Source organism: Populus nigra, chromosome 5, assembly GCF_951802175.1.
Source record: "Populus nigra chromosome 5, ddPopNigr1.1, whole genome shotgun sequence".
NCBI lineage: Eukaryota > Viridiplantae > Streptophyta > Magnoliopsida > Malpighiales > Salicaceae > Populus > Populus nigra.
In genome coordinates this window covers 4,895,001-4,910,996 of record NC_084856.1, presented here as the reverse complement: position 1 = coordinate 4,910,996, position 15,996 = coordinate 4,895,001, and the positions used below count along the sequence as shown (strand labels likewise).

General features: G+C 34.3%; 3 protein-coding genes across 3 annotated transcripts; 1 reads left to right on the top strand and 2 right to left on the bottom strand.

Moving 5' to 3' along the window:
* Nucleotides 1-1,571: 1,571 nt before the first annotated feature.
* LOC133694670 (protein BYPASS1-LIKE-like) lies at nt 1,572-3,169 on the top strand. Its single transcript, XM_062116298.1, has one exon. The coding sequence runs from the start codon at nt 1,740-1,742 to the stop codon at nt 2,907-2,909; it is 1,170 nt and encodes a 389-aa protein (XP_061972282.1). The 5' UTR covers nt 1,572-1,739; the 3' UTR covers nt 2,910-3,169.
* Nucleotides 3,170-6,738: 3,569 nt separating this feature from the next.
* LOC133694669 (uncharacterized) lies at nt 6,739-8,875 on the bottom strand. Its single transcript, XM_062116297.1, has 2 exons — nt 8,427-8,875; nt 6,739-8,337 (listed from the first exon to the last, which is right to left on the bottom strand). Exons 1-2 carry the CDS (start codon nt 8,572-8,574, stop codon nt 6,872-6,874), a joined length of 1,614 nt encoding a protein of 537 aa, XP_061972281.1. The 5' UTR covers nt 8,575-8,875; the 3' UTR covers nt 6,739-6,871.
* Nucleotides 8,876-11,496: 2,621 nt separating this feature from the next.
* On the bottom strand, nt 11,497-13,631 carry LOC133693949 (early nodulin-like protein 18). The gene is made up of 4 exons (XM_062115335.1): nt 13,242-13,631; nt 13,003-13,118; nt 12,336-12,749; nt 11,497-12,009 (listed from the first exon to the last, which is right to left on the bottom strand). Exons 1-4 carry the CDS (start codon nt 13,405-13,407, stop codon nt 11,941-11,943), a joined length of 765 nt encoding a protein of 254 aa, XP_061971319.1. The 5' UTR covers nt 13,408-13,631; the 3' UTR covers nt 11,497-11,940.
* Between the last annotated feature and the right edge of the window lie 2,365 nt (nt 13,632-15,996).

Here is a 15,996-nt window from a genome sequence, read left to right as displayed (position 1 = left end):
TATTTTTTAAAATTTATTTTAACATCAATACATCCAAACAAACTAAAATTAAAAAAAAATTAAAAAATATTTTTTCAAATAAAAAAACAAATACAACAGCAAATATTTTTTTTAAAAGCCCATTATACACTCTCTTTTTCATTATTTTACACTTAAAATGACCGTGCGCGTTTTTATGCACGTATTAAAAGCCTCCTAACAGGGTATCATTTCGTACCAGATACGAAACCAGAAACGTTGAATATAAGTACAAAACAAATGTAAGTACGAAACAAGGGATTCTCATCCTGGAGGAGCCTAAAACTAATCTTGCATTAATTTAATACCTTATCATCGAGTTTTATTATTATTATTATTATAACTATTGTTTTTTTTAAATATTTTTTATTTGAAATTAGATAAAAATAATATTTTTTTAGTTTTTAAAATTTATTTTTAACATTAATACATAAAAATTAATTTCAAATTAATATATATATATATATTCTAGGCCGGTCCAGTCTATATCATCTCCCTTTATTTACTTTTTACCCACCTCAACTTTTTTCATTTTTATGTGAATTCACTGCCATACCATATGATAGGTAAATGGATCTATTAAGCTTAAAACTATTTGAAATCAGTTTTCAACGAATATGAGACTTGCTAATAACGGATTAACGATCGGGTTTTTTTTTTTTTAAAAAAAAAGAAATAAAAGCCAATTGACATGCTTTTACAGGCAGGGGTAATCTCGTCCTATAAGTTCAGAAAACAATACACGTCAGTCACTCTCTTCTAGATGCAATCAGAGACCAAGCCCTCTCTCTAGCTCTCCACTCTTACGCGCCAACGAAGACTCAGCTGTATCTTCCACGTGTACACTCCCCCCTTTCTAAAATGACTCCGTCTTCTACATTCCCTCACCGGAACCCATCACGTGGCAGACATCACACCCTTCCATCTCCTCCTTTTGAAGGCTGTGTTTGTTCCGCTGCTAGCAACATGTTTTTTTAAAAATAATTTTTTATATTATATTAAAAATAAATTTTTAAAAAATATTATTTCAATATATTTTTAAATAAATTTTTTTTTAAAAATAACATTTAAATCACATAACATATAAAACCCTATCATATAATAATGTAAAATGACTCGGTTGGAGAGGAATAACACTAATTAAAACTGTAAAATAAAATAAGATAATATTTGAGAATGTGATAAATATTGTTTTTTAAAATATATTTTTTAAATATATTAAAATAATATTTTTTTAAAATTTATTTTTAATATCAACTATCACAATAATATAAAATATTAATTTAAAACCAAAAAATATAAAATATTTTAACATAACTAAACGGAGACCAAAATCCATTACAAAGAAAGCAAAAACACTTGCAAAGCTAACCAACTAGCTAAAGGCGTGTCCGCTGCGTGTGTTGTTCCTGTAAGAATCTCCAAACTTTACTTACTACTTGTTAAAAAAAGGAAAGAATATTATAAAAAAAGTGAAACATAAAATCCTCAATTTGAGAGAACGTTAATTTTTATTTAAGAAAACCATGTCGTTTAATTAGACCTCTCTCATTCCAACTAACATGAAACGCGGTCCATTTCTCTCCCTATATATATGACCCCCTCGCTCCTAGGGTTTCTCTCACAGTCACAGCCATCAAACCCCGCAGACCCTCATCTTCTTCCTCTGTCTCTCTAAAATCACCCTCCACCTCTCGTCTTTAATCAATTTTGATGTGATAATGCCTGCCACCGACTATCAAAGCTCGTCGGCATCACTTAGACATTCTATTTTAAGTCTCCGACGCGACCAGGTCCATTCTATGGACTCTCCTCAAACTACCTCAACTCTGGAGCTCGAACTCGATGCCTTTCAGAAACAAGTTACCGACCGATTTCTTGATTTATCATCGGTCGGACCTGATAGTTTGCTTTCTTTAGCTTGGATCCGGAAACTTCTCGATTCTTTCCTCTGTTGTCAGGAGGAGTTTCGAGTGATTTTGTTCAATAACAAGTCGTTGGTCCATAGACCGCCGCTGGACCGGTTAATTCAGGAGTTTTTTGAACGGACTGTCAAGGCTTTGGATGTTTGTAACGCGATTCGTGATGGAATTGAGCAGATCAGAGAGTGGAAGAAGCTTTTGGAGATTGTTTTGTGTGCTTTGGATGATCAAAGATTGTTTGGTGAAGGTCAGTTTCGTCGTGCTAAAAAAGCTTTGATTGATTTGTCAATTTCTATGTTGGACGAGAAGGATTCGACTGCATCTACTTTGGCTCAAAGAAATCGGTCTTTTGGAAGACAACAAGCTTCGTCCAGAGATCAGCATCATAGGAATCTTGGGCATTTTAGATCGTTGTCGTGGAGCGTGTCGCGGTCGTGGTCTGCAGCCAGGCAGATACAGGCAATTGGGAATAATTTGGTTGTGCCACGAGGAAATGAAGTTGTGGCCACTAAAGGAATTGCGGTGGCTGTTTATTCTATGAACACGATTTTGCTTTTTGTAATGTGGGCACTTGTGGCTGCGATTCCGTGCCAGGACAGAGGATTGCAAGTGCATTTTTCCATTCCTAGGCAATTCCCGTGGGCTCAATCGGTCTTGTCGTTGCACGAGAGGATCTTGGAGGAGTCGCGGAAAAGGGATAGGAGGAATGCTTGTGGGTTGTTGAGAGAGCTTTACCAGATGGATAAGTGTACGAGGGGTATGAGCGAATTGACGGATTGGGTCCAGTTTCCATTAACAGAGGAAAAAGGAGGAGAGGTGAGGCAAAAAGTGATGGAATTGGCAAATGTTTGTGAGGTTTTAAAGGAGGGATTGGATCCCTTGGAAAGACAAGTGAGAGAGGTGTTTCATAGGATTGTTCGCAGCCGGACTGAAGGGCTTGATTCTTTGGGAAGGCCTAATCACGAGTAATGTTTTGGGTGACGGGCCATTTGTGATTTGGCAGATGAAGGTATGGAGAATGATTCTGAGGCATGGTTTGAAAATAAATGGGTAAGGAAAGGAGAATTTTCTTGTATTTATGGGGCAATATATATGCTGTGTAAAGAAATGTAGGATATGGAAACTGGGGCAAATGTTTGCAGCACTTGGTTGCTGCTGATCTACAGCTTTTCTGCTATTGTATAATCGAATTTTTCTCAGTAGAAAATGCATCTTGCTGTTGTAGCTGATTTTCTGTTCTTGATTTTGATTTGCTTTTTGTTAAAGGTATACATATACTCTTTTGTGTATTGGAAAAGGTGAGACTTAATTGCTTAGAGTTATGATCTTTGGTCATTACAAGCTTAACAATAATTGTATTTATCTCGTTGTGATCTCCTTGGAGAATTTATATATAGCTAGAAGTTGATATAAAAAGAAACAGCATTTGTACATGTTAATGTGATGAGATTTTCTGTTTTGATATCTAAGTTCTGTTGAGCCTGCAGGTAGTCTTGTTTATCCATTCCCTCTCTTGCACACACTTGTAGATCTCTTGACATTGTAATATGGGCAATCGCCTTCACAAGACCTGCTCCTCTCCCAACCTTCTATCAAGGATTCAACTGGGGAATGTTGCATCTATTGATGACCTGGTTGAACATTCATAAAAAATGTCAGCATTTGCCCATATCTGAACTTACAGTTGTTGTGTCCGTGGATGAGGACACGGATAGATCTTGTTTATCCTCCATTTTCTGTATCCTCATTTTTTTCATAACTCCAGTGATTTCATTATTTTGTTTTTGAGCAAATAAAGACTAAAGAATTCCATGTCAAAGTTTTCTTTTTTACTTGATTAATTTCTGACCACCAATAAATTACCGCAGGATATTGGTGTTTCTGCTTTCATTGTCACAGAGGTGGGTCTTACGTGTAATAGGTCAAGCTTCTAGCTTTCTATATTAGTTAAGATGTTCATTTGACTTTGATTTGCTGCCATTTGAACTTCTTCTGAGGCTTATCTTTATATTGTTCTTCTTGCAATTTGCAAAATAGTTAAATATCTTAGCATAATATCTTAGAACAACTAATTGGTGGCATCCGCTGTTGTGGTTGACTTTGATTCAGTCTGATCTCGAGCCCTTGAAACTTCTAGCATTTTGACCCCATACACATTTTGCATCTAGAATGGAATCTCAGCAATTTGTTTGTCTAGAATAAAAGGCATTTTAAGACTTTCCAGAGCTCTCTTTTTTTTCTTCTGATGCAGACACATTATGCCTTTGATGTCCTCTGAATTTTATTCTGCCAGGAACAATTTCGCACCGGCCAAGTTCCCAACATATTTTGTGAAGACCACAATATGCTCGTGGGGGGGATTTATACTAGCCTGTTTCACAATTAACTTTTTTCTTTTTACCCTGCCTCGATCTAGAAAACAGAAATGTTACATTCTTGATCTACTCCATTTGAACAACCAATACGAGGGTAGCCACGGCACTTGATGAGACTCTCTAATGAGTTTCTTTTTTTATTTTTAGATTAATGTTGGTTTTCGAGTCGGCTTGTGTATATCTCGATTAATCTCATAAATTCTAAAATTAATAATTATATAAATTTTTAGTGACTCTGAAAAGATTAAAACTTGTAATAGAAACAAATTTAAAATTTGTATCTTAGGTTGATGAGTCTCTATTTTTATTTAGGTTAGTAATGGATATACAATTATACATGGAGTAGATTTTATGTGCAGAAAACCGTACTGAATTGGTAAGAATTCCAATTTAGGTACAGAACAGCAAATGCAAATCAAATGCCTTGTTTCGTACCTGTAATCTAAGAACCACCCCTCCCATGTTATAACCACCAGCTAGCGATGCTTTGCTTCATTGTTAAGAGTTTCTGACCTTTTGGGCTACGAAAGCTTCCATTGCACATCTCTTATTTTTTTGCTTCCCCACCTCTTATCCCTTCTTGTCTTCTGACGGGGTCCATGTTCGCTCTTTGGTTTACATCGTATTCTGTCCTTTCCTTTGCAAGAAAAATCGTTCTTTCCAGTGTTTTTCAAGGAGGAATACACTTCATCGAATTTCTACAAATACAAGATGCCATTTACACTTGTTCTGCTCTTTTACTACCACTCCATATCTCCCTGATAAACTAGGGCCATAGTGTATTTCTTTTCTTTTTCTTTACTCTTTTCACAATGCCCCTCAAGGATACCAGACTAGGCCATGGGCTCAAGTTCCAGTGACCCTCTTGCGGCTTCAAACATCGTTAAGAACTGAATTTCTAGCCACTAGTACCTTAGGTCTTTAGCCTATCAGGTGTTAGTTTGTGGTTTGTCGGCAAAATAATTGATCTACCCAATCTTCTGATTAGTTTATGTATAAATTGTGGAGACTTAGAGCGTGTTTGTCTCAGAAAGGGGCACTGAAAAGCATTAAATTGACGCCTTTCAGTGGTTGAAACTCTTGAGACAAACGAGTCCTCGGCATACGATCGGTAACAGTTAATAAAACATATCAATCGCGGCCTAATTCTGAGTACTGTTGAGGACACTGCTTGCTCTCTATGTTTACTTGATTCAACCATGTCCATTTGATGGCCATTTCTTGTCTACTACTGTAAAAAGTTCGCCTCGCCGAAAATAATAGATTTCTGAAGCATTAAATCCTGTTATTCCTCTCCAATAACTTATTTATCAATGTTTGTTAAAGGAAATTTCTTTAGCAACCCATCACTACCCTCTTATTTATTTATGCAACACGGGCATGGTTGGTGAAACATTACATCCTGAAGAGAGCAGATTAGACATTTACATCCCAACTAGAGAAAATAGTGGAGATGCCGGCACGATACTGGTCCCTGTAACAGCACAAAAGAGTGGCGTATGCCGGCACGATACTGGTCCCTGTAACAGCACAAAAGAGTGTCGTTCTATTTTATTCAACTAATAATGGCCCTTCTTTAAATCTTATGCAGGTTATACTGAACTTTGAGCAAGGCATCTTGTGATGCACAACGTGTCTGGGCTCTGCATGGGCCTAATGAAAAAACACAGCCACCACACATGATATTGCTAGCACATGGTGTGTATTGTTTCTGTGGAGTCGCTTGTCTCTCCCAATTAACCAGGAGAGTTCAGTTGATTTTCTTCCATTAATTTCATTTCTCTGGCTGATATGATCTATAGGTAACATAATTGCTCTTTATTTGGTCATTTATTACCATCTTTTAGCTCCGTGATAAATGAAAGTGAACTTCTATTAACGATATGCTGCAATGAATACAGTATTAATGGACTCTTACAAAAACCCCTCAACAACTGCTGAATGGAGAGCAGGAAGTCAGGAAATAAAAACTTGGAACTCTCAAAAACACTGCTGAATGTGTAGAAGGATTGTCAAACTCGTAGCAAATTACCTTCATTCTCCAATTGATGTAACTGAATATTTAGTTCATTCTTGGTCGATGACGGAAATTAAGGGTCTCTTGAAGCTATCTTGTTAGGAATGCATGCTTATCAATAGCACAGAAACAGCCTATGTTCTTCGCAACCGAGAATATTTGTGCAGTAGTTGGTCTTAGACTTTCTAGTCCTAACAAAATAGCACACCTTCATTTCATTGCAGTATCAGTATCTTTGAATTAGATTTACTTTATCCGGGAAACACAATATGTGGTCTTTCGGATTTAAGTCAATAATTAGGCAAGTCTCAACTTGATGCTTAGTGCTAGTTAAAAATTCTTACGTATTGTAGCAATTCTAGCTGTAATTCTGAAATAATAAGAACAGTATCATGCACGAATATGATGTGCTCCAATGGCATGTTTATACGCATGCCAAACTTCAACCTGTTCTATAGCGGATTGACTATTTTGATGCACTCCATTTTATTGCTGTCAACAATAACAAAGAAAATAAAGCCCACTCGGTTACATATAATTCACCTTTTCTTAGCTCTAATCCAACTAATGACAAGCACTATGATAGAGACAAGAACGGCCGACCCTGCAACAACAAGAGGAGGAAATAACTTCGTTCCTCTTGAAACAGAGTTCTTTCTATTTGTTGCTCCTTCACCTAGATCCTTCACCTTTACCAATTCATGCTCTTCTACAACATCATCAGTTGTTGCTTCTTTGATTTCCTGGGCTTCATCATTTCTTGATTTATCTGCCAGCTTTTTTTCTTGATCAGGTCCAGGTGTCGTTGGTTCTTGAACATTCGTTTCTGTTCCCAGCTTTACTGATTCTTGTGATATTTCAGCCCTGACTGGGTGATTTTCTTCTACAGCATGTTCTTGATTAGCTTGAGATGATGGTTGGTTTGACGCTTCTGGTTGTTTAGTCACTAGATCCTTGAAAGCTTGTAGCAATTCATTGCGCTCTGGATGTTTTGGCAATGTTTCTTCATCCGCGCTCTTGGCCTCTGGAGTTTCCTGTTTCTTCCACTGCTCTTTCAAACCAGGAAGCTCCTTGCTTTCCGTTTCTTCACCTAGAGTGGGCTCTTTTGGCTCTTGGTGCTCAATCTCTTTCTCTGGCTTAAACTGCTTAGAGTCCTTGATTGTTGTTTCCTGATATGTAGCTGTGGTAGCAGTAGCAGGAGGCTCTGACTTTTCAAGAGTGGCTTCTTCTATTTCGCTCTGATCTTTAGGTTCAGGTTTCCTTTGTAACGTTGTATCTCCAACTCTTTCAGGCACTCTGTCACCCGCATCAACCTTCTGTTCCACAAACTTTTCACTTTCTTCCTTGCTTTTAATATTTGGCTCTGCAGATTTTTCCAGTATTATCTCTTTGCTATTGTCTCTTTCACCGGACATGTGATCAGCTACCTCTTCTACTTCCTTGAATTGCCCTTGATCAATTGCCTGCTCCTTGACCTGAGCAGTTTCTTCATCTGTTCTAATCTTGGGCTCTATATTTTCTTCCTTCGCTGCTTCATTATCTTTTTCTTTCCTTGAAAGCTCAAGAGCTACTGCTCTTGTTGTTTCAGCTTCCCTTGTATTCATCCCCTTTTGCACAACTTGGTCGATTTCTTCCACCTTCTTCATCTCGGGCTCTCTACACTCTCTTTCCGGAGCCCTATCCGCTGTGATTTGTGTAGCTTCACCTCTCCCTTTATCAACCTCCTCTTCCTTCACTTCCTCTATCCCAACACCACGAATTCCTTTCACCAATTTCGGCAGAGTAATCGTCAAAGTCAAATCTTGGTCACTGAATTCTGCCTTGATTTTATCCAAAATGACACCATGAGGGATTCGAAAAGCCTTGCTGAATGCCCTTAACTCAACCTCTTTCTTGTGCATAATCCACCCTACCAGCACCAGCTCCTGAACTGGCTTCTTCCCACTGATTGTGATCTGATTACCATCTTCACTAATCTTGATGTCAATATTCTCCTTTCTAAAACCTGCACCTCTCCAAATTCTAATCACAATATCCATCATGATCACAACAGCAATAAGAGCAACAAGATTCGGAAGTGTTAACATTGATTACCTGTGAGATATGCAATAAGGGTGAACATGGTCTCGGTTTCTCTAGACAAGAAGAGAGGACCAGCATGGTCTTTAGCAACCCGAAGGCCGGTGAAGGAGGTGATATCATCTCTAGTATGGGTGATCTTGAGTCCCAGTTCTAACTCCATGGCTCGTTTAGAATATTTGTCTCTCCAAAAAAGACAAATTGAGATGGAATTAATAGCCAATGATGAAACATGCAATGCATTTCAACGAAGCAACAGAAGAAATGAATGGTGGTTTTGAAGTGTGTACATAAGAAAGGCACATATTCATTGCTTCCTAATATTGAATTTCCATAATCTGTTATAAACAGTTAAAAGCCGGTTGCTTTTCTTGTGTGTTTTCACCTTGGCGGGAAGCTAACGGCTCTTTTTTATACCAGAGTGTGGAACTGAAATATGACTTGGCCAAGGGTTAACACCCTGTGAACCACGTTGCAAACAAGCCTCATCACACTTGATCACATAAACTCGATCATCCTTCATTCAGGAAATAAATTTCTCTTGAATTCCTTCCCACTTTCTTGTTGTCAATTTCAATGGACACCAAAACTAAGTATCAATGGGTAAATATTTCTTCTTTCTCCCCACGTCCACTCCTTAATTTCTTTCCTAATATTAATCTTTCTTGATTCATGCATTCTTGTTTCTCTATTCAGAAACGCACTTTCAAACTAGAGTTTGAGTTAGTGTTCGTTATTCCAGTAGTAATTATTTTTTAAAATATTTTTTATTTATAAATATATTAAAATATTGTTTTTTTAAAAAAAAATTATTTTTAATACTAGCCCATTAAAATAATAAAAAAACATTAAAATATTAATTACAAATAAAAAAATATATTTTTTAAAAGCACGGTTTAATTGTTAAAACAAACACCAGATAAGTCTGTCAAACTAACCTGAAATTAAATGAATAATGCAAATTATTAAAGGTTATTATTGATTTTATTCTATTTTATTATTAATAGAATAAACACTTAGGGAACGTTTAGTAACATTTTCCCCCACCTTCTAAATGTTTATTTCTATCAATCATGCCTGTTTTTGTATTTAAAAACGTTTTTAAAAAAATTTAAATTTATTTTATTTTATTTTTATTTTAAATTAATATTTTTTGGTGTTTTTAGATCATTTTGATGTGCTGATATCAAAAATAATTTTTTAAAAAATTATATATATTATTTTGATATATTTCTGAATAAAAAATATTTTAAAAAAAACTATAATTAGAGTGAATAAAAAAGCTACCGACTAGTTTTAAGAAATCACAAAAAGTAGAATGCGTAGTCCATTACTCTCATCAGGATTGAATTTAAATCGTTGATTGTTCATGGATCACTTAAATCATCTAAACATTATATTTTCCTTTTTGACTAGGGCCCTATGAATTTTTTGTTGTGACGTTTATGGACTCAATTGTATACTACTCTTTACTATAGAATCTATTTTGAATTTTAAAACTAAAACTTAAAACTATTTGTTTAGTTTTTGAAAAATAAAAAACCATAAAACAATATATAATGGTACCAAACCCCACCTTAACAACACACACATAAATTAGTGAAGATCTTTCAAGTGTCACAGTAAGGGATGCAGGAAGTCTAATGTCATTTAGAGCATAATTTATAAAATTAAAAAGTTTAGGATTCAATTACTAATAAATAAAATATAAAAGGTTAAATTTACTTTTTTAAATTAGGATTTGAATTATAATAAATAAGCTTCTTTTTTAAGTGTAGGAGTGTATAAAAATAAATCCAGTTTCATGAAAAAATAAGACAGAATGATACACAAGCAAGTAACACTTGCACTCCTACATTTAAAAAAAGCTACAAACACTATTCTCACACGAGACAATCAAAATGATCCGGTTACTATTGATCTTTATCTTGTTTTTTTTTTTTGTCAATGAAATTTATTTTTATTATGGTAATATTAATTGAATTAATAAAAGAATTTGAATGGACTATGATTCAATGATTTTTTCTACACCATAGTTCTTCACATAAAGATTTTATGTGTTGTGTTTATTTAATTTTTGTTAATTGGTTGAAGTTATTTTTTATTGCACATAAGAAAAGAATTGGATCCTGTGAATTTGATTATATTGGTGTTTTTTTCCGATATTTTCCTTGGATTGACATTTAGCATTCGATCTTATCATGAAATACAATTTTTTAAATATATATATATATATATATATATTATTCTCTTGAAAGAAAAAAGAAAGAAAAAAAAATCAGAACCATCAAGAAATTCTAGCTGCCAGCGGTTGCTCTATGCGTTCTATTTTGAGGAGAGAAAAGAGAGAAAGTGGTTCTCGGTCCAGGTGAAAATTGAAATATGAAACCACTTTTTTCGTGGGGTCCACCATAGTTTTAACTTCTTCTTTTTTTTCCTCTCTCTCAGACTTTTCTTTTATGAGTCAATGCTACCCTGCTTTTATCAAAGGAAAATCTAAGGCTCCGGTGTATACGGAACCAATCAAAATGTATTTATTATTTTCATGTATATATTTTTTAATTATTTTTTATTTAAAAATATATAAGAATAATTTTTTTTTTATTTTTTACATTAATATTTTAAAATTATAAAAATATTAAATTAATATTTTTTAAAGTAAAACATTGAAAAAAAAAACCACCGTACTCCCAAACCAAAATATTTTATGGTGCTCAAAATTCAATAGTGATATTTTATTAATTATTTATTGAGTTTATTTAAAAAGAAAAACAAGTAAGAGAAAAAAAATCCAATATTAAGTTATTCTTATTATTTTTTTATGAATCATAGTTTTTATTTTATCTTTTCTCCTTGTATCAGTTGCTTTGTTTAACATAAATCTATAAAATAATTAATAAAATATCAATTATTATTTTCTAAACACCGTAAAGTTTTGCCTCCCAAACATTTCATGAAACACAATTATCATTTAAAATTGCTTCTTTTGAAACTTGGCCTCTCTATTGAGTTATTCTAAAAAAATAACCTATCCATTTAAGACAAAATAAAAAGGGAAGAAAGGAAACAGTTTTGAGAAGACAAATAAAATAATAATTAAAGATTAAATTGAAAAAATATAACATTTTACACAATTTAACCACGGTAAAATATAAGAAAATAAATAGTAAAAAATACACAATGAAAATCCCACGTAGGGTATAAGATAATTATGGTGGGAAGTCATCATAATTTATATATATATTAGAAAGAGAAAACCCTAACCCCAGCAGCCTGCTGGTGTGTCGGAGCTTCAATTCCGTTGAAATATACAAAATTGAGGAAAGAAAAAGGAGTGGTAATCGATTGCATGTCGAAAAGCAAAAGTGGAAGAGAGCCGATGATTCCAAAGTAGGGTCATCACAAAACATAATCATCATCATCATCATCATCATCTCTGGACTCTTTTTAACTATGCATATATTATATACTACTCCAAACCGATGTTTTTTACACAACTTGCATCGAATTGCTCTGTCCCTCCTCTGTTTTACAGCAACGGCAGCAGAAAAGCAGCACAAATTAGAGGCCCGTGAAATCCAACTAACCCCACTGCCACCTGCATTTCCACCCACAACCAAAAAGAACACCCCCATCAAGACCAGTCCACCATAATATACAACACACCCAATATTCTTTTTACATTTAAAAAAAAAAACAATTGAAAGACACTTTACTGCTTGAGTATTTACTGATATTAGTACATTAATTATTGTGATAAAAGTTAAGAATTGGTTTGAATTTATCTTTTTTCAAAACAAAACAAAAAAAGATCTATGCTAATATTTTTATGTTTTGCCTATTCTTGTTATAATAAACTAAATCCAGTATAATAAAATGCAAAATATATTTTACAATAGTTATAAAAGGAGAGAAGGAATATACCGGTTGATGATGGCCGGAGGTGGACAATGGCCTAATAGTCGCAGAATCAATTTCACCAGTAGGCAAAGGAACAGCAGGATTGCTATTAATAAAAGGGATGCCACTACCGCCACTTTTATCTGGCATTGATGTTGGCACTGTTTCCATTGGGGAGCTTGCAGCACTACCGCTAGGTGCAGGAGCAGGGGAAGAGGCTGTTTCATCTCGAGGATGGTAAGGCCACGCAGGAGGAGATGCCGTAATGTCGCCTGGAATTGGTGCTGGAACTGGAGTTGATGCCATTGGAGGGAGCTGTACTGGCGGCCGTGGTGATGGAGAGACTTTTATGGAGACTTTTTGTGAATCGTGATTGCAGGATTTTAGAGAGCCGTTGTTGAATGTGAAGTAGAAGAAACCAGGGCGTGATGGATGCCACTTTAGTTATTTGCATTTTGAACATGAAAAATTGTTAGCACATTTTATAGTCTGAGCTAGGAAGGGGGAAAAAGGGGTAAAAGATCTTAACTTTTTGAGCTAATTCTTGGCATTGTGAAAAGAAATTGGTAATTGTTGTCATCAGGAACAAAGAATTTTGAGACATTTCTTATAGCAGCCTAATATGCATGTATAAAAACATGGGATTTTGTACATTATTGTAATTAGAGTTGAGAGAGAGGGAGAAGAGTACCGTGTAGGAGGTGGAATTGGGCTTGGTGAGAAGCGTAGCTTGAGTGAAGTTGCAGAGGCTGAAGGCTCTTTGGTTCTGGAAAATGTACAACTTGTAGCGATACTTGTGATTGAAAACTGAGAGAAGCCAAGAAAATAAAAAAACAACGTAATGATATCAATTTGCAGCACAAAAAACGAAAAAAAAAAAACAACAAAGAAAGAAAGAAATTAAAAAATGGTGGGTTTTCAAGTGCTCACTAATGGAGTCTCCTATATAAACATTAGGATCTTTCCACTCTGAAAAACCGTCTACGAGTATTGTTGTGGAGTCAGAAGGTTGCGAGAGTAGGGAGAGAACAGATAGCAGAAACAGAAGCATGGAAAAAATCTTCATTAGCTGTGGCGACTGAGAGGCAATGATCATGAGAGGACTTCAATTACTACAAAGGGGTTTTAATTCAAGCCCTTGGTGCTTGTAGCCTTGTCTCTGGCTCTCTGCAGCTCTTTGGCCCTCTTGCTCATCAAACAGCAAGAGAGAGATCTAAGGAAAAACTACGTGTCTTGGAGAAAGTGGGAAGGGAGAGGCAGGTAAAATGTCAGGTGTGTTTGGCTTTTGATGTGGGGATTTTTCTGAATGGATGACAGACATGGATATTGAAGATTGTGGTGTTTTTTTTTATATTTTATACAGTAAAAGGTGGAATGATTTTGTTTGTGGAAAAACTTTCCTCAAAATTTTGTAAAAAAAAAAAAAAAAGCAAAGGGAATAATATTTGGGTGCTCTGGTTGAAATTGATGGAGATTATTATTCTACAATGATTAGCCTGTGATTATAACACTCTGCAGTCAATAGCTATAAGGCCTGCAATCACTTATCAAAGTAATATTACGGTACCATGATTTTTTATATATATTTTTAATTCTTTTAATATATTTTTAAAAAATATAATTATCACAAAAACAAATACGTTCTATTTTATTTTTTTTATACGGGGAGGTGAGGAATCTGATTCACTTTCTTTTATAAAATCTCTCACTTTTGTTGATTTTAATCTTTAACTTGTATAATCTGATGATACTCGTAATTCGTGAAGAAAATATCCTATTTTATAAGCAGATAGGGGGGATGCTCGTCAGTAAGCAAGCTAGAAGTGGCTCTAATATTAATATTTAAGTTTGATATAATTATTGCACATTAATTTAAGTTATTCTTAATCTTTGAAATATTTTTATTATAAGTAACTCTTAACTTTAATATAAAAATTGTTATAACATTGAATTTAGAATTTATTTTAATCAAAAATCAATTTTTTTCACTTCTAACTCATTAATATCAACTTATATTATCTCTTTTTATGAAACAATTGGTTTTTTTTTTTTCGATTTTTGCCGTTTAAATGTTTAGCTCAAATCATTTTTGTTATAACTTATATATAAGAAATAATTTCTAAATTATCAAATAATTCAAAATTCAGATTTATTTTTTAAAAATTATGATTTATTTTTGTTATAACTTAATTAATTTTTTTAAAAAAAAAACTAAAACTGGTTCAAACCGACCGGTTTCAGTTCATTTAGGTTTTTAGGATAAAAACCGGTTCAAACCGATTTGACTCGGTTTTTTCCAGTTTAGCTCCGTCTTTTCGGTTTGGTTCGGTTTTGGCTTGGTTTTTTTCTAGTTGGGCTCGGTTTGGGTTCGGTTTGATTTTTTTGGTTTTAGACTTATAAAACCGAACCAAACATGTCTGTTTTTTCAAAATTTTAATCGGTTTAATCGGTTTTTTTCATGGTTCGGTTTTTTCTGTTTAATCGGTTTTTCGGTCTTTAACGACTTAATTTATAACACCCAAATATTTTCCTATGTTTTATGAAGTATCCATTCTATTCTATGTGAATATACTATTTTTAGCTAAGACAAGATTGGACTCATCTTGCCATTTAACTTGACCAAAAGCATGTATTAGTGTTACTGGTTTAAAGATCTTGATGTCTTTCTTTTATCCATTGATGAAACTTAAGATATAGTATGATTATGATAGTGATGGATTCGAGGTATGCATTAAAGATTTTAATTCTTCATATATCTCAGCATATTTTTATACCCCTTATTCTACACTAGTTTATTGAATTCTTCCACCATATCTTTTCTATTACCAAACCTCGTATAAATAGCTCTCGTGGATTATTATCAATGACTCATATCATCACCTCCCTGCAAGAACCCTTTATACCAAATTTTATCCGTCTCTTCTAAGTATAGGGAAGTTATTTCCGCTCATTGATGTATGTGCTGGTGTCAAATGAATCTGAAAAAATTTCCTGCATTTTCTGATCCATCCTCATGGACTATCACCCTAGAAAGTTGGCAATTACGCCTTAGGAAATGCCATATTGTATCTCACTCTTCGAATATCATGGTTTTCTCTATACCTTCATCGCGAGTATACCCTCTTTGAGTATGAACCAGTCCATCAGATATTAGATTGCCCCTTCCTTTTTTATATGCTTCTTGATTGCTCATGAATGACTTTAGTGTAGTCGTTGAAGCTGCTTCATTGTAGGTTAGTTTTGTTTTTTTTCCTGTTTTTTCTTCACTTATTCCAACATTATTTCTAGTTCTCAGCAAGCAATCGATTCTTGGAGCTCTTGATGAATGTTATGCATCTATATATTCATTAAAGCCTCTTGCTATGTTCTTCCAATATCTTTACTTTGTTGTTTTATGCCATGCTTTTTCTCTTAATTGGTGTACATTAATTAATGATTAGCTAAGGACTGGTGGCTCTGAAACCAATTTTTTCAGGTTTCCCTTGACAGCAAAAAAAGAAAAATTTTAAGAAGAAAAATAGTAGGAGGAGGAGGAGAGAATTGCAACTACAGAATTCAACTTTCTATTACCTGCTTCTTACATTTCTTACAACTTGTGCTTATATACAAGTATTTCCACCAATCTAACTACTAAGAGAATCTTAACTAACTTCCTAACTACTTAGCCATGTGGATTCCCTTCTGG